At 37.1% G+C, this 16,064-nt stretch overlaps 1 protein-coding gene across 17 annotated transcripts in view; it reads left to right on the top strand.

Moving 5' to 3' along the window:
• The window catches only part of LOC108698543 (ras/Rap GTPase-activating protein SynGAP), a 117,432-nt gene extending 104,864 nt beyond the window's left edge, over nt 1-12,568 (top strand). For 12 of the 17 annotated variants that reach the window (XM_041572850.1, XM_041572834.1, XM_041572842.1 and 9 more), the window contains one exon: nt 12,158-12,568. In XM_041572850.1, coding sequence (XP_041428784.1) covers nt 12,158-12,298 — 141 coding nt within the window. In that variant the 3' untranslated portion in view covers nt 12,299-12,568. Of the gene's footprint in view, nt 1-7,618; nt 9,372-12,157 lie in introns of those variants that run through there. The other 5 variants (XM_041572848.1, XM_041572846.1, XM_041572845.1 and 2 more) reach the window with 4 other exon arrangements.
• The last annotated feature ends 3,496 nt before the right edge of the window (nt 12,569-16,064 follow it).

Here is a 16,064-nt window from a genome sequence, read left to right as displayed (position 1 = left end):
ACAAAGGTAAGAGGTGAATAAAAAGGAGAAAGGTTAGTTGCATTACTTCATCCATGTCCTGTCTTAATCACCTCATATTCATTTAACAAAAGAAAACAGAGCACAGTTATGTCAATGCAATCTTAGAGCCATTCTGAAGTATGACAATTGGACCAAAAGTATTTAATTTCATTTTGAGGTTCCAATTAGTTACAGAAATGCTCTTTAAATTTGTTTCAGGGGGTTTTCTACAGAGTACTTATTTGGTAACTACTGGTTTCTTTCTGTAGAATAGTTTGGAGGCTAAAGTCTATACCCAGTATAATTACATTTTGTTGTGATTTTCAGCAATGTTTACTTATGTTTAAATTGATTAACTTCTAGGGACTTTTTCCATTAGACAACAGCAGACTACAGTTGCTTAATTGCTAGCCTGCAGCAACAATCCTTTACAAACCATTTCCTTAGCTACCTCACAGCCAACGCTCAATGAACGTTATAAAGGTCAATAGCAAAGATAGGTAACCTTCTGCACTCCTCAATTTGCAGAACTACAACAAGTGTCTTACTAATGATACATATATTTTTTGTTGCCTGGATGTCTTAATGTCAGAAACAGCGTTTTCCAGGTTACATTTTGGCCTCAACTTCACACAAGTCATTTTGTCACCCGTGTGATTTCTGTCTTGTAGAAGGGCAAATGCAAAACACCTCTATAGGTTAGCTTGTAAGCAGTCTTATTATTGCTTAAAATGCAGTAGAATGTATAGATGTCTGAACTGAGTATGATTCTATCTCACTCAAATTTTTTCCTGCAATGTGATTAAGATACGAAGAGGTAAGAACTCTGTTCTTATTTTACCCAATTGGATTTTTAATTACTAATTAATTAGTCCCATAGTGTCAGTTTATCTTTAGAAGCAGGAATCTTTAGCATGTCACTCTGCTGATGTTCCCAAACTACAGTTTCCAGCACCTACACACCTGCACTCTTAAAGCTTTCAAGGATAGAGAACTTATTTTAGATGCACTTGGTAATTACATTTTTATGATATGATATTCTTAAGTTATAGTTTTAAAATGGGGTACAGTGGAATATTTGCAGTGTACAGTGATCTATCTGGAATTCTTACCTTATTGCACCACGGTAGTCATGCTTTGTATATTATTAATAACTGTGGGTGGAACATTTCTTCTAAAATTAACTAGTACACTCAGCAAATAAAATTAACCTGTAATGCCATATTGTAGGACTGTATAAGTAGGGGTTTATAGTTTTACCCTAGAGAAAATCAGAATGGCAAAGGCTGAAAGGTGTGAGAGAAACCTTACATTTCATTAGGAATATAACTTTCTGTTTCTTTTCCTTTCATTTGTGTACAGACTGATATATGTTGTATGTTATTATAAAGCTAATGTTGAACGTACCATTTCTTGCCACTGCAGAATATGCTAAAAACCCCCATGTGCCTCCTGTCAATTACATGATTGGAACCCCTCTGTCAACACTTATAAGAAACAGTTTTGAACCCAAAAATGCTTGAACTTACATTACTGGACCACAAACCACCTGTTATGTGCAATGGCAGGCAGTTTTCATTCATGTAAGTCACAGGATATCAGAGAAACTCTATGGGGCCCATTTATCAAACCTAAAATTCCTCAAAAATCTGGGCGAGGTTTTTAACGGGAAAACTTAAATTTTTGTGGAATGAATAGAACATGGGTGAGTTTTTCTTTATTAACCTCTAAACTCACTTTTTGATCAATCTGCCCCTTATTATAACCCAAAGCTGCTAAAAATCTGAATCTGAAAATACACCATCTCAAACCTGACATGGTCATGTAGAACTTGATGTTCCTGAAGTCGTGATCTGCTCTGCAAAATCCAATAAAGTCAGGGTTTTCGTCCAATACCCCGAAAATGTCAATCGTATGATACGAATCGACGCTCAGTTTTGTTGTGACGTTTTGTCACTCAGATATTTTCAAGAAAAATTTTTGATGAATGAGTTCAATTCTTGTTCTGTTCACTTTGTTTTCATAAAAAACTGAGATTAATTCAAGTTTTAGTAAATCAGCCCCTTAGGGTGCATTAGCCTCACAGCTTCTTTTGTGATTAATAATTTTCAGCCATTTAATGCATGTAATTGTTGGAACAACCTCCTCTTAAACCTAGTCACTTTAGCCAGCCCAGTGTCACATTACTGACTGCAAATGAGTACATTTTAGACACCCAGTTCTCTGTACCTTAACCATACATTTTCATGGATTCTAGGTGATTATACAGGGTATTTTAAATAAAATGGAAAATCCATTTAATATCCAAGTAACTGCAGTAGAGACCTTCAGTTCTTAAACAAAAGAAACCTCAGCAGCCCAGCACAATGCTACCCATCTTTTCCTGCTTCATTTGAAAAAAAAAAAGATTGTGACATTAAGGGGCACATTTACTTAGGGTCGAATATCGAGGGTTAATTAACCCTCGATATTCGACTGTAGAAGTTAAATCCTTCGACTTCGAATATTATGGTCAAAGTAGCCAAAAAAAATATTTGAAATTCTAAGTATTTTTTATTCTATTCCTTTACTTCACTAAGTAAATGTGCCCTTAAGTGCACGGGATCAAGCAGCATGTATAGCTAATACTGGAAGGAAAACAAAATGTCAGATTAAATTTTATCGAAAATTCTTTGGAGCAGGCACTCAATAAAGGCATTCTTCCACCAGGCAGTTGAATCAAAGTGAAATAATTTATTGTGTCCACAGCCTTACGCGTTTCGTGTTACAAACAGTCATAGTAATAGATTAAATTTTATACTCCCCCTTTCTGCTGTCTCTACTTTTCTCACTTCCAATTATTTCACTTTACCAACATACTTATTTTATGCCATTCTTCAAGGTTGTTTCCAAAGGCAGCATGTATTGAATACTGCATATATTCCCTTTCCAATGTGAATCCACACTGCCATCTAACTTAGCTTTCCAGGAATCCCTTGTGCAGACTTAAGGTGGCCATACACGGGCCGATAAAAGCTGCCGACAGACTGTGTCGGCAGCTTATTGGCCCGTGTATGGGGGCCCCCGACAGGCTTCCCCGATCGAGATCTGGCCGAAAGTCGGCCAGATCTCGATCGGATGGGACAGAAAATCCCGTCGGATCGCGGCCGCATCTGTTCGTTGATGCGGTCCCGCGATCCGACTGCCCGTTTGCCGAATGCTAGGATCCGATCGTTGGGCCCTAGGGCCCACGATCGGATCTGCCCGATATTGCCCACCTCAAGGTGGGCATATCGGAGGGAGATCCGCTCGTTTGGCGACATCGCCAAACGAGCGGATCTATCCATGTATGGCCACCTTTAGGGGCAGATTTATCAAGGGTCGAAGTGAATTCGAGGGAATTTTCGAAGTAAAAAAATTTGAATTTTGAAGTAATTTTTTGGATACTTCGACCATCGAATAGGATACTACGGGGGCAGATTTACTAAGCTTGAGTGAATTTGTGAATTTGATTCAATAATCGAAGTACTGTCTCTTTAAAAAAAACTTTGACTTCATACTTCACCAAATTAAAGCTACCGAAGTCCAATGTTAGCCTATGGGGACCTTCCACAGCACTTTTCTACTTTTTTTTTTTTTTTGTCGAATAAAAATCCTTCAATCGATCGCTTAAAATCATTCGAATCGTTCAATCAGACGATTTTTATTTGATTGTTCGATCAAACCTTTTGCGATAAATCCTTCGAATTCAAAGGATTTTACTTCGAGGATCGAATTTGAGGGTTTTTTAACCCTCGAAATTCGACCCTTGATAAATCGAATTTACTTTGACTTTGATTCTAAGTAAAAATAGTTTGAACATTCAAATATTCGATAATCAAAGAACTGTCTCTTTAAAAAAAAATTCGACTTCAATACTTCGCCAAATTGTTAGCCTATGGGGACCTTCTACGATCATTTTACACATCTAAGTAAAATCGTTCGATCGTACACTAAAATCGCTCAAATCGTTCGAACGATTTTATTTTGATCGTTCGATTACAAAATTCGGTGAAAACTCCTTTGACTTCGATATTCAAAGTATTTTAATTCGGTGGTCAAATTTCGAAGTATTTTTTACTTCGAAATTCGACCCTTGATAAATCTGCCCCTTAGTCTTGCACATGCACAGTAGCGTAAGGTCTGAAAAACTGTGCATGCAAAACTGTAAGTTGGCTTGGCACCTTTATAGGTATAGGGGTAAATTCAGTAAAGGGCAAATTTTCACCTTCAAGGGCTTTGCCACTCTTCGCGTCACTTCACTAGTCGCAAATTTGCTACTGCTACGCTAATTCACTAAAATGCAAAGTTGGGTCTCGGCAGCCAAGCAATGCAAAGTTTCATTAGCGTTTATTAATCAGCGCAAACATTTCATAGTGAACTTTTTGCCTAGCGAAGCTTCGTTATTACTCTTAGATCCTCTAATGCCCTATACATGCGCCCATCCTAAAACAAATGTGGCATGCCCCTCAAATGGTAAAAAAAAATTAAGAAAAACATTTTTATTAGTTATTTTTATTAGTTACAACTTTTAAAGACAATCGAGCTTTAACATATGAAAAAAACAGAGTTTTTTTAAAAATGTTATGACTTCAGCATACAGGATATGATGTCACTAACATAAGATTGAGGAGGATGTAGCTTCATCTTATCAGTTTGGCAGGTCTAAGCTGGCGAAGGAAACTCTGGCGAAAGAGGTAACATTATTTAAAACTCGCTTGATTGTTCGGCTGAGCGTAAATTGTCGATGTTCCTGCAGATGGTATTTCTGGAAATTTTCGCTAGCGACAGCCACTTTGCTGTTGAGAATATCTATGACCCTGGTCACAGTGCCTTACTTAAAAACAAAAAATACATTCTGTGCTTAAATAGGACAGGCAGAGTATGGCACACAGTGAGCATAGGACAGGCAGAACAGAGGCAGGGGGGATTACATGTGTGAACAATACAGGGGATTACAGTCTGAATTTGAGGTGTAAACAATGCAGAGGCAAATTAATCTCTGTAGTGATACCTTTTAAAATGTACACATGTTAAGTAGATACAGCAGGTAGACTTTCAAGCGGGGGGGCCACACAGGGGGTCGGCCCGCAGTGTTGTGTAATTTAGCATCTATGTTTGTAAATCAGATCATTTATAATGTGGATTTCCAGTATTCATCAATGTAAAAATGCATTACACATTGGATCATCCTATTATGTTCGTCAGTGTGTAATACTGTATGTAATAGCTGGAAGACATGTAGAAATATATATTATTTATTTTATTATTTTATTTATTCTCTAGTTATATACTGTATATAGTTATAGAATTAGAGGAAAATAGAAAGTGCTAATAGAATATGTAAAAAGAAGTGTATCCTAAATTCTAACAAATATCAGTAAATACTTCAAGAAGAGAGAAGAGTGAGGAAGCTGATGCCACAGCACTATTCAAATATATCAGCATTGAAACAATCAAGAAGGAAGCAGTTTTGAAGTCAAGTTATAGGGAATAAAACTGAGTGAAAGGTGAATTAAGGAAGGTCGTCTGTACAGAAAAGCTTATGGATACTGAAAGTAGCCTTCCAACTGAGGTAGATTCACAGTACAGAATTTCAGACATATGGCACAGATGTAAATTTGTTTTCTGTCATCTTGCTCTGTGTGTCTATGACATTTTCATCCTCTTTTACGTCAACATTTTTACAATTAGGCACTATCAGGGGAATGTAATAAAAGTCGCAAAGAGCAAAACAATTCGCACCAATAAGACTAAAAATCCACATCTCGCAATGTAATATTGTTCCTTAATCTGTTATTGCATTGCGAATTTTAATTGCGCATTGCGAATTTTAATTGCGCACTCATAAGAAGTGCTTGAAGGTGTCGTAATCTTTTGGAGCAAACATAACGACTTTTTCAGTAAGAAGTTTTATTACATTGACTGCGCATTGGCGCAAACTATAAAATTCGCAAACGGTCTTTAACTGTCGGAAGTGGTCGCTAAACAGTTTCCGGGCTCGCAAAAGCGATATTAAATTCGCACAAAGCAAAATTTGTTCGCGCAAAGGCATAACTTTTCGCATTGCGAATAGTTTTTCCGTTAGCGATTTTTATTACATTCCCCCGCATGTACACTAATGGTTTTAAGATTACATCCAATAGCATGCAATACAGCAAAGTGCTGATGCCTAACTGGGGCACACTGCTCCTTTAAAGCACAGGGCGTACATTAAAGGAGTTGTGTGCACTTTGCCCCAGTTACATTTTTGTTATCACAAAGTTTGTTAATCCAAAATACAAATCTAAACACAAATATATCTACTTCCTGTTGAGAACTCAGTGGAGTGCCCCAGGTGCTCCTGCCCCACCCCCTCAGGCAGGAAGTCAATCCGTATAGAACAATGAAAGGTAGACCAAAAATATTTGTTAAAAAGTAGAAAAAAACGTTGTTTTTATTTTACAACACTAATTGCAGGAGATGATATTCAAGAAAGTTATTGGAACGTGTATACACAAGTTGGATGATGAAAAATAGAATGATCGGTAGCAACAGAGTTCTTTCAGGGAGATAAATTACATATTTGTTATAGAAATCTAACACATATATCCAATTTGGGAACTATTTCTTGTTTATAGGTTTACAAAATGCATCAATTATATACTGTACCTGTCAAAGAATGCTTGACACTGCACTGTATTTTGCAGACTAAAACTGGATTATTTGAGGTAATGTAATGAATATCAGCACTAGGTCCAGTAATCAATAGCAACCAATAACAAAAGGTTAGTAGATATTTCTACAGGATCCTAGGGGCAGATTTATCAAGGGTTGAATTGAATTTGAGGGAATTTTTCGAAGTAAAAAAATCCGATTTTTTGGATGCTTCGACTATTGAATAGGATACTACAACTTCGACTCTGAAATCGATTTGAAGTAAAATAGTTTGAATATTCGACCATTCCATAATCAAAGTACTGTCTCTTTAAAAAAACTTCGATTTCAATACTTCCCCAAATTAAACCTGCCGAAGTGCTATGTTAGCCTATGGGGACCTTCTAGAGCATTTTTCTACGTTTTTGGAATTCAAAGTAAAATCGTTCAATCGATTGCTGAAATCCTTCGAATCGTTCGATTCAAAGGATTTAATCGTTCGATCAAACGATTTTACTTTGACCGCTAATGGCCAAATTCGATGTAAAAAAAACTTTGACTTTGATATTCGAAGACTAAGTATTCCAATTCGATGGTCGAATTTCAAAGCTTTTTCTACTTCGAAATTCGACCCTTGATAAATCTGCCCCCTAGTATTGGTGCAGTTCATTTTATTATCCATCTTCAGACCTGCTCTTCACATCTTCCTATCTAATAAAAAAGATGATCATTAAGGGCATTTACAATGTTAAACAGAAGTAAAAAAAATCACAAAGTAATGATTATTTGTAATGTTTAAAAGATGTAATTGAAAACAGAGGGATGCTGATGTAGTTACCAAAGTAGTAATGAAAATTCAGTCAAAACAGTATTATTTTAATAGCCTTTCAAAAAACGTCCATAAAATACCAGTGCTCAAAAGAGTTGTCATCCTTCACTACAGGAATTAATTGTATTTCTCCAGGTCTGAACAGTTGAAAAATCAGCGATGTTTTGGTCGAAGAAGATGTCTTTATAAACAGAGTGCCAAAAAAATAAAATGGCCAAAGTGGAAGCGTATTCAAACGAATCATTTTACTTGAAGATGACTATTTCTTCAACTTCACTGCTTAATATAAAGACTCTGGGGTTCTACATACACTTAATGGCTAAAATTATCCAAAACCTCTATTACTTGAATTGTCTATTTAAGCCATAACTATTGCTGACACAAGTGTATAATTAAGCACACAGCCATGTAATCTCCAGCAACAAACACGGGTAGTAGAATAGGTCATAGTGAAGAGCACAGTCTATGTGTCGCCATTATAGAACACCACTTTTCCAGCATCAGTACATGAAATTTCTGCCCTGCTAGAGCTGTCCTGGTCAAATATAAGAGAAGTGATAATGAAGAGAAAATGCCTTGAAGCAACAGTTCAGTCGTAAATCGGTAGGACACACAAATATACAGGAATGGTCTACAAACTTCATGAAGTCCATACAGCTGTCTACAAGCCTAATGTTACCAAGTGCAATAGCAAGTGTCAAATGGTGTAAAGGTTACTGTCTAGGACACTTTAGCACTGATGAAGCACGTTTCACCATCTGACAATCTGATGGACACTTCTGCATATGATTGAAAACACCAGAAGAACACACTACCTGAATGAAAACATAACTGTAAGGTTTGGTGGATGAGGCATGCATAAAGCAGAGTGCAATGTATTGGTGAAGGATAGATAATGGTCTAGGAATATTTTCATGGTTCAGTCTAGCTACATGTTGGAAGCAGTTTGTGGAAGGCAAATGTCACAGAAGTGTCCCCTGCACAAAGTAAGGTCTGTACAGAACTTGTCTGCTGAGATGTGAACAACTTCACTGGCCTGCACTTAGCCCTGACCTTTACCATAGGTGTGTTTTTTTCTTGAGGTTTGGGCAGTTACTTAACACTTTGGCCAAAATTCTCAATCATGATTTTATCTCACAACAAAACATTCCCCCAGGCCACTCACATGTTCGTTGGCAAATTTCAGATGCACTTTTACATAGTTAATTTGAATAATGGCTTCTTTTGTGCCCCTCTTCCATCCAATCCGGTTTTATGAAGAACTCTTGATATAAGTCATAACTACAGTAAAGTATGGTGGTAGTAGAATCATGATGTTGGGTATCAGCAAGGACCACTTGGCATCTTGATAAGAAAGAAAAACAGATGGTCCAAATTACAGTGAAATATTGCAAGAGAACTTGTCTCAGCCTGCTAAGAAAACTAAAGCTTGGTCTGACTTCCAACAAGACAGGAATCCTAAACACAAGTCCAAAGTCCAACAGTAAAATGTCAAAAAATTATATATAAACATACTAACACAATAAAAAGATGAATGTCACTGAAAAAGTCAAATACCTGATTGCAATCCAATTAAGAAACTGTTTAAAATCTGAGGTTCATGCACATCTGGCTAACCTGAAAATCCTAGAGGAATTCTACCTGGAAGAATAGGCCAAAACCCACCCTAAATGTGTAAAAATCTGGTATATACTTACCAAGACTGGTATTGCTGCAAACCACTAGTTTATACAGTATTATAGTGTGAGGATTGAATATTTATTTAAACAGGATAATTCTGCTTTTCAGACATTTTTCTGAAGATGTGTTCTAACAAAAGAAAATGTTAAATTAAAAATGGAAATTGAGGTTTTGGTGATTTTAAATAAAAATATTTCAGAGAACAACATTTCAGTGTTGGATTTTTTTCAGGAACATTAATTAATTTGACAGGGGTCAGAATACTTTTTAATATGCTTTATATAGAAACATATAAAAATCATCTATGCAGGTTATCAGTGCTGCAGTGCAAGCAGCTTGCTCCGGTATTGTAATTTTCCTGGTGTGCAGTAATTGGTAAACCTTCATGTTGGCATATTTGCCAATCACTGCACAGAGCATAGCTCACTATTTAATTCCCTCTGCAAACTCTCCATAAACTGTACATAGTTCAACAAAGAAGAAACCACTTCAACTACAGCTGCTAGTGCTATCATACTGATGCTTCAGGAAGGGGGTATGGAACTAAATGAGCAGATACTGGGGAAGTGCTGCAATAAAAATAAAGGGAGAGAAATAAAGAGGGCAAAAAAAGAGTAAAACAATCAGAAAATGAGGGCTAAAGCATAAAGAAAGAAGAAGTCAAATGGAATGGTGAATAGAAAAAAAGGAGTAAGAAAATGGGAGAGCAATGTAAACAGATAAAGGTAGCAGAATGATGAATCACTGGAGAGGAAATGGTAATGGTATAAACATCTCAATTGTAAAGAGAGAAGAAAATGAGGGTGGAGAAAGGAAATGAGAGTAGGATAAAAAAGGGGATAAATTGTATCATGGGGAAGGAGGGGCAAATAGAAAGGAAAAGAAGAGAAATCAAAGGCATTGAGGATGAAGATATACATGGAGAACAAGAAACAATGAGAGAGTGTCACAGCAAGGCTGAAGAAAAAGGGGTTGGGATGTTCATTATATGAATAAAGTATTGATGTAAAAGACAAAGCCAGGAGTGGAAATAGGACAGGAGGAGAAAAAAGTCTCCTACTAAAAAGAATGGAAGGGGTAGAAAAGTTGGGTGAGAAGCATAAGGGGCGTGGGGAGAGGAGGAGGAGGAGTGGGGAGAAATTCAAGAGTGGAAGAGAATTGGGTAGAGTTATTAAAGAGGTGAAGATATAATGCAGTGGTGTCTTCTTGAACAAAAAATAAAGGCTGGGAAATTTGTTTATAAATATATTCAAAGAGCTAAGATAAGAGTAACAGAAGTGGCACCAATGGGATTATAATGAAATCCAGGGGGGAGACAGCTACAGGTGGGATCATATTTATGAATGTTATAAATGTATAGTAATGAAAAAACAGGCCAGGGGTAGGCCAACGTAATATGCTTTCTTCAGCTGGGGCAGAACTTCACTTTGAAAACCCAGGCACCAAATGATATATACGTTTTATCAAAAAAAAATTATATATATATATGTATAATTCTGTATGTACATCCGTGGTCGCAAATATTGCCACCTTAGCATTTTGTTGAAATAATGAACCTATTCATTTGAGGAATCCTTATTGTACAACAGAGGCACCTCTTTTCTCCTAAAATGTTTTATATACACAGTGATAAACTGTTTCAACTAGGATTGCCACCTTTTCAGGAAAAAAATACCGGCCTTCCTGTATATTTATCTTTTTTCCCCTATTAATAACTTTGGGATCAAGCATCATTTTTACCGGCCAGGTGGCAACCCTAGTTTCAACGTGTTCCCTACGTTTGGCTTTTCTAAATTGACAAATAAAATGTTTTTCTCAAACCGATTTGCAACCAAGCACAGAAACATGTAAAAGACAACACACATCAAAACACACATTTTTTGCTTAGTGGTCTGTGTGTTGTTCCTATGATACCAGTGGTTTTTAATAGATGCAGTTTCTATATGCCATATAGTGAAGAAGTAGGATGGCACTCACTGTTGTAATTGTGCTAAAACGTAAGTGTTTTATTTGGATCTCAAACACAACGTTTCGTAGGTAGAACCTCCTTTATTAAGTGTTCTCCAGTGGTTTCTGTATAGAGCACCACCAACATACAGCCATAGTCTTTTAAACTATTATATGCTGCAGTTTCTATATGGCAGTTGTGCAGTGTGTTTTTACCTTTAATTTTCTTAATTTTGTTTCTCTCTGTTGTCCAGCTTAGGTGTGCCATTGTTGTTTTCCTACAGAATCTATTTTTCCAAAATAATTTGTAGTCCAAATAATAGTAATTAATTTGGACAATGTTTCTTTTTGAAACATGAGGTTGCTGTGGTTTTTGTACCTGCTGTTTGCGTTCCAACTGTGCTTTCTGTGTTGTGTAGATAGTTCAAGAGCTTTAGATACACATTAAAGTACTCTGTACTCTGTACTTCTTTTATAGATACACAATACCATTGAATCTTGAAACAAATGTAAAACATTTAACAATATAGTTAATCCAAATTCCAGTTTTGTGATTTTTATTTAATTTCACTGTACCCCGTAATTCCCAAAGCCCCCCACATCATTTCTAAACAAAAGACCCTCACTGTATGATGATTGTAGCTCCCAAATGGTCTGTCTCCAGCCCAAAGGCCAAAGAGGAGAGGATTGTCCTATAGATGTGCAATGTGATATATGTCTCACAACGTGAAAAACCTTTCTGGCAGATGATGTAGAGGGAAAAGGAATGGTTGGGAACATGGAATGTGTACTGTACTGTATCACAATCCCATTAGCTTGCAGCACATATTACGTATACTTAATAATAGTTCTTGATTTTGGCACATGACATATTTGTACATAAACACATATATATGTATACAGTATATCTATGTATTTAGTTAAATATGTATGTACATATGTAATTGCAGGGCACATTTAGATTTCTCTGTGAGTCTCTGTTGTGTATATGAATCCACCTCTGTAACATTAGTAAGTAAGCTCTATCTCTATCTTTCCCCCCCACAGGAGAAGAAGTTTCCCTCCGTGGGTACAGCAGACCTGCGTCTGAGGCTGGCGAATCGATGGAATGGGGCCCTCCCGCCTCTGCCTCCTCGACTCCAAATCACAGAAAATGGAGACTTTCTAAACTCAAGTAACCATCACTAACTAGAGCTGAGGGGACCATCCAGGAGCCTGTGAGTGGGAGAAGGGAAGACTGGCATTCCCCCACTGAGGCGTCTGTCCAAGAGCCTGAGGGGGAGGGGGCTGGGAATCCATTCCCCCTGACTCTGACCCCCTCCCTCTGTGCCGTCCAGACCTGCGGCCGACAATCTGTGTGACCCCAAACATGTGGGGGAGACACCCGCACCTGGGAATTGGAGAGAGAGAAGGGAGAACCGCACTGAACTTACCCTGCTACTCTTTATCCTGCACCTTAATACCCCAAATTCCTATAGCCACATAATTTCCTTTATTTTTCCTCCACTCTCTTCTATCTCCCCATCTCCCCCTTCACGCTTTCTGTCTCAGGTCTGAGGCCCTGAGATTCGCACTGACAGATCTTCACTGTAGGGGACTCTCTCATCTACACTCCTGCCCCTTTTACTCATCTGTCTTTTTAATTCTGCCCTATATCTCCTTACTTTACCTTTCTTATTTTTTGTTTTGTGCTAAATGAGCACATTTTCATGGAATCAGCTAAGGCAACTCACTCCTGTCACAAAGGAAGTAGGAAAGGAAACTAGGACTAGAATGAGGAAGAGCAAAAATACACAAGTATACATGGAAGGAAAGGTCGAAAGTGGTGAATATAAAAAGGAAGCTTAGCGGAAAAGAGCGCATTTGGTGCATTTTTCTTTGGGTTAATGTCATTACTGCAGGAGATATTACAAGGATAAAGATGAGAGTTTAGGAGTCACAGAATCTACATATAAGAATCATTTGCAGGAGCAAGAGGTGAAAACTTTCAGCTGGGTATACAGGTTCATTTGTACATTTTACCTCCTTAAATGGGCAGCTGAAATGGGAGACAACCAGTCATCACTCATTCGTATTACTATTAATGAAGGTTTATTTATTTCTTGAAATCTGTCAGTACACTTAGAGCCGAATGAGTGATATGAGTCTCTCACCCAAAGATCTTACAATCTAACTCCACTTCCTGTGACACAGGGAGATTATAAATAACTTGGCCTCAAAGGTCGCATGAAATTTGCGGTTGGATAGGGAGGGAGGCAGGGAGGGGAAATTCCATCCATACTAGTGGTTGGTGCCATAACCTGCAGGGCCCCTCTTCACTGCGGTGACAGGAGCTGCCGGCCCTGAAATGAATGTGCCAGTAAAGATATTCTGATTGTATTTGGTTCTTTTTGACGTTCTGTGTAAATATAAAACATTTAAAGAAATAAGAATTCAGAGTGTTTTTCCGGAAGATATAAAAAGACAGTGTTTATAGCTCTGTACTAATTATAAACTGGTCCTTAAAAGTTTCAGAAATTCTGCTCAGATTCTTTAATTGCAGAATACATAAAATATTTTATACTATACATAGATATATACATATATATAGATATACAGTGACCGTGTTTATGACAGGGCCCTTTAGAGCTACAAATTACATTTACTTTAAGAAAGATGTTGCTTTTACTTTCACTGAGATTCGGTTCTTGATCTTTGCAGAAGAACAAATAATGTTTTCTTTTAAAAATCCAGTTTTCCTTTGAGTGACCTCCATGTGGCTGCTTGCTACTTAAAGGGAGTTGTTCTCCTTTAAAGGAACTTTTAGTATGTTATAGAGAGTATTCTGAGACAATTTGCAATTGGTTTTCATTTTTTATTATTTGTGTTTTTTGAGTTATTTTGTTTTTTTATTCAGCAGCTCTCCTGTTTGCAATTGCAGCAATCTGGTTGCTATAGTCCAAATTACCCTAACAACCATGCATTGATTTGAATAAGTGACTGGAATTTGAATAGGAGAGGGCCTCAACAGAAAGAGGAGTAATAAAAAGTAGCAACAACAATAAATTTGTAGCCTTACAGAGCATCTGTTTTTACGATGGGGTCTGTGACCCCCATTTAGTCGAAAGAAAGAATCAGCAGAAGAAGGCATATAATTAAAAAAGTATTAAAAATAAAAAAAATGAAGGCCAATTGAAAAGTTGCTTGGAATTAGCCATTTAATGACATACTAAAAGTTAATGCAATGGTAAACCTTTTTAAGTCCTGCCAGTTCAGCATTAAAACATAAATATATATTATCCCTTACAAATCCTCAGACTTGTAGATGTTTTTTATTGGCTATGAATGCAAATATCATCAGGTGAAACACCGCTACGTTGTAACCTCAGACAAGGGATATACCGGTACACTCTTGGGGTTCTTAAGCTTCAGCTGTGAAATATATTAAATACCTACCCCCTCAGTGATTGCTAAAGGTTGGGATGGAGGGCAGAAGGGGTACAGATTGAATAGTGTACGCTGGAATACAGTAACAATCATCTGCTTTATGGTGCTACAAAACAGGAAAGGATGGGAACCCCTGCCTTGAGAACATGTAAAAAAAATATATAAAATGTTGTATAACAATTTCTATTGTACAAAAAAACCTAGACATCATCATGTTGTAAAAAAAAAAAAAAAGTAAAAAAAAATCAATGCTGGCAAATATGGATTGCTTCAGTTAATAGGAGTGAAGGGGCTGTATAGTGTTTGGATGATACATTTGGTCACACGAGTGTTGTGCGGCTTGCTATAGTGCTTGAGTTTGTAGGTTGGAGTGGCTGTCTTTTCTTGCTGTGATGTGAAAGGCCAATACTAGAAGGATTAGTAGAGTACAGGCCAAGCTGGGCGCTGTCAGACACAAGACAGACTAGAGTTCATTGTATGTACAAGTAGACTCAAGGCAGGGCAATAAAGGGGAAGTCATACAATGAAACAAACTAAGGATGACAATATAGGAACAGCTGTGTTTTGATGAACTGACAGGAAACTAGATTTTAATGATAAAGTCCAGGGATCAATTGGTCACTAGATAACCAACAAGCACTGATACCTACTGGTTTTTTTTTTAACTTTGCTTATGCTAATTCTTCAGCAGTGAATGGACACATTACATTTCTGTTATTAAATAAACTGAGGGTGGAACAACTTATATCTTTGGTTTATTCTGCATCTCATCATCTCTCTTCTTCTCCTGTAACATCAATATATTTGTTTTATTTTATATCCTGATCAAAATGTTGTCCACAAAGACTTGTATTTCATTATCTAGTACAGTATATGCTAAATGAGGTGTCTTAGGTGTGTAGTCTGGCTCATCTACTCCTTTATCATAAACGGACATTAAATACTATAGATATTATTTGGTTTGTGTTGCAAGGTACAAGGATTTGGGCTATGCCACACAAGGTGTTTTGAAGGGTATTTTGATAGGGGTTGTTCACCTTTAAATTAATTTTTAGTATGATGTAGATAGTGATATTCTGGAATTGGTTTTCATTTTTTTATTATTTGGGCTTTATGAGTTATGTAGCTTTTTTTTATTCAGCAGCTCTCCAGTTTGAAATTTCAGCAATCAAGTTGCTAGGGTCCAAGTTTTCCTAGCAACCATGCATTGATTTGAATAAGAGACTGGAATATGAATAGGAGAGGGGCTGAATAGAAAGACAAGTAATAAAAAGTAGCAATAACAATACATTTTTAGCCTTACAGAACATTCCTTTTGTAGATACTGCTCAGTGACCTTTTTGAAAGCTGGAAAGAGTCAGAAGAAGCAAATAACACAAAAAAATGAAGACCAATTAAGAAGTATCTTAGAATTAGCCAATCAATGACATACTTAACGTGAACCACCCCTTTAAGCAACAGACAAGGCCCCCAAACTACACTTGGAGCTTCCCACTCTGTTCAGTTACAATCAGTCTGCAGTCATTCA

The sequence above is a fragment of the Xenopus laevis genome, chromosome 8L, assembly GCF_017654675.1.
Source record: "Xenopus laevis strain J_2021 chromosome 8L, Xenopus_laevis_v10.1, whole genome shotgun sequence".
Taxonomy (NCBI): Eukaryota; Metazoa; Chordata; class Amphibia; order Anura; family Pipidae; genus Xenopus; species Xenopus laevis.
The sequence above is the reverse complement of the archived record's forward strand: the minus strand, read 5'-3'. Positions and strand labels throughout refer to the sequence as shown.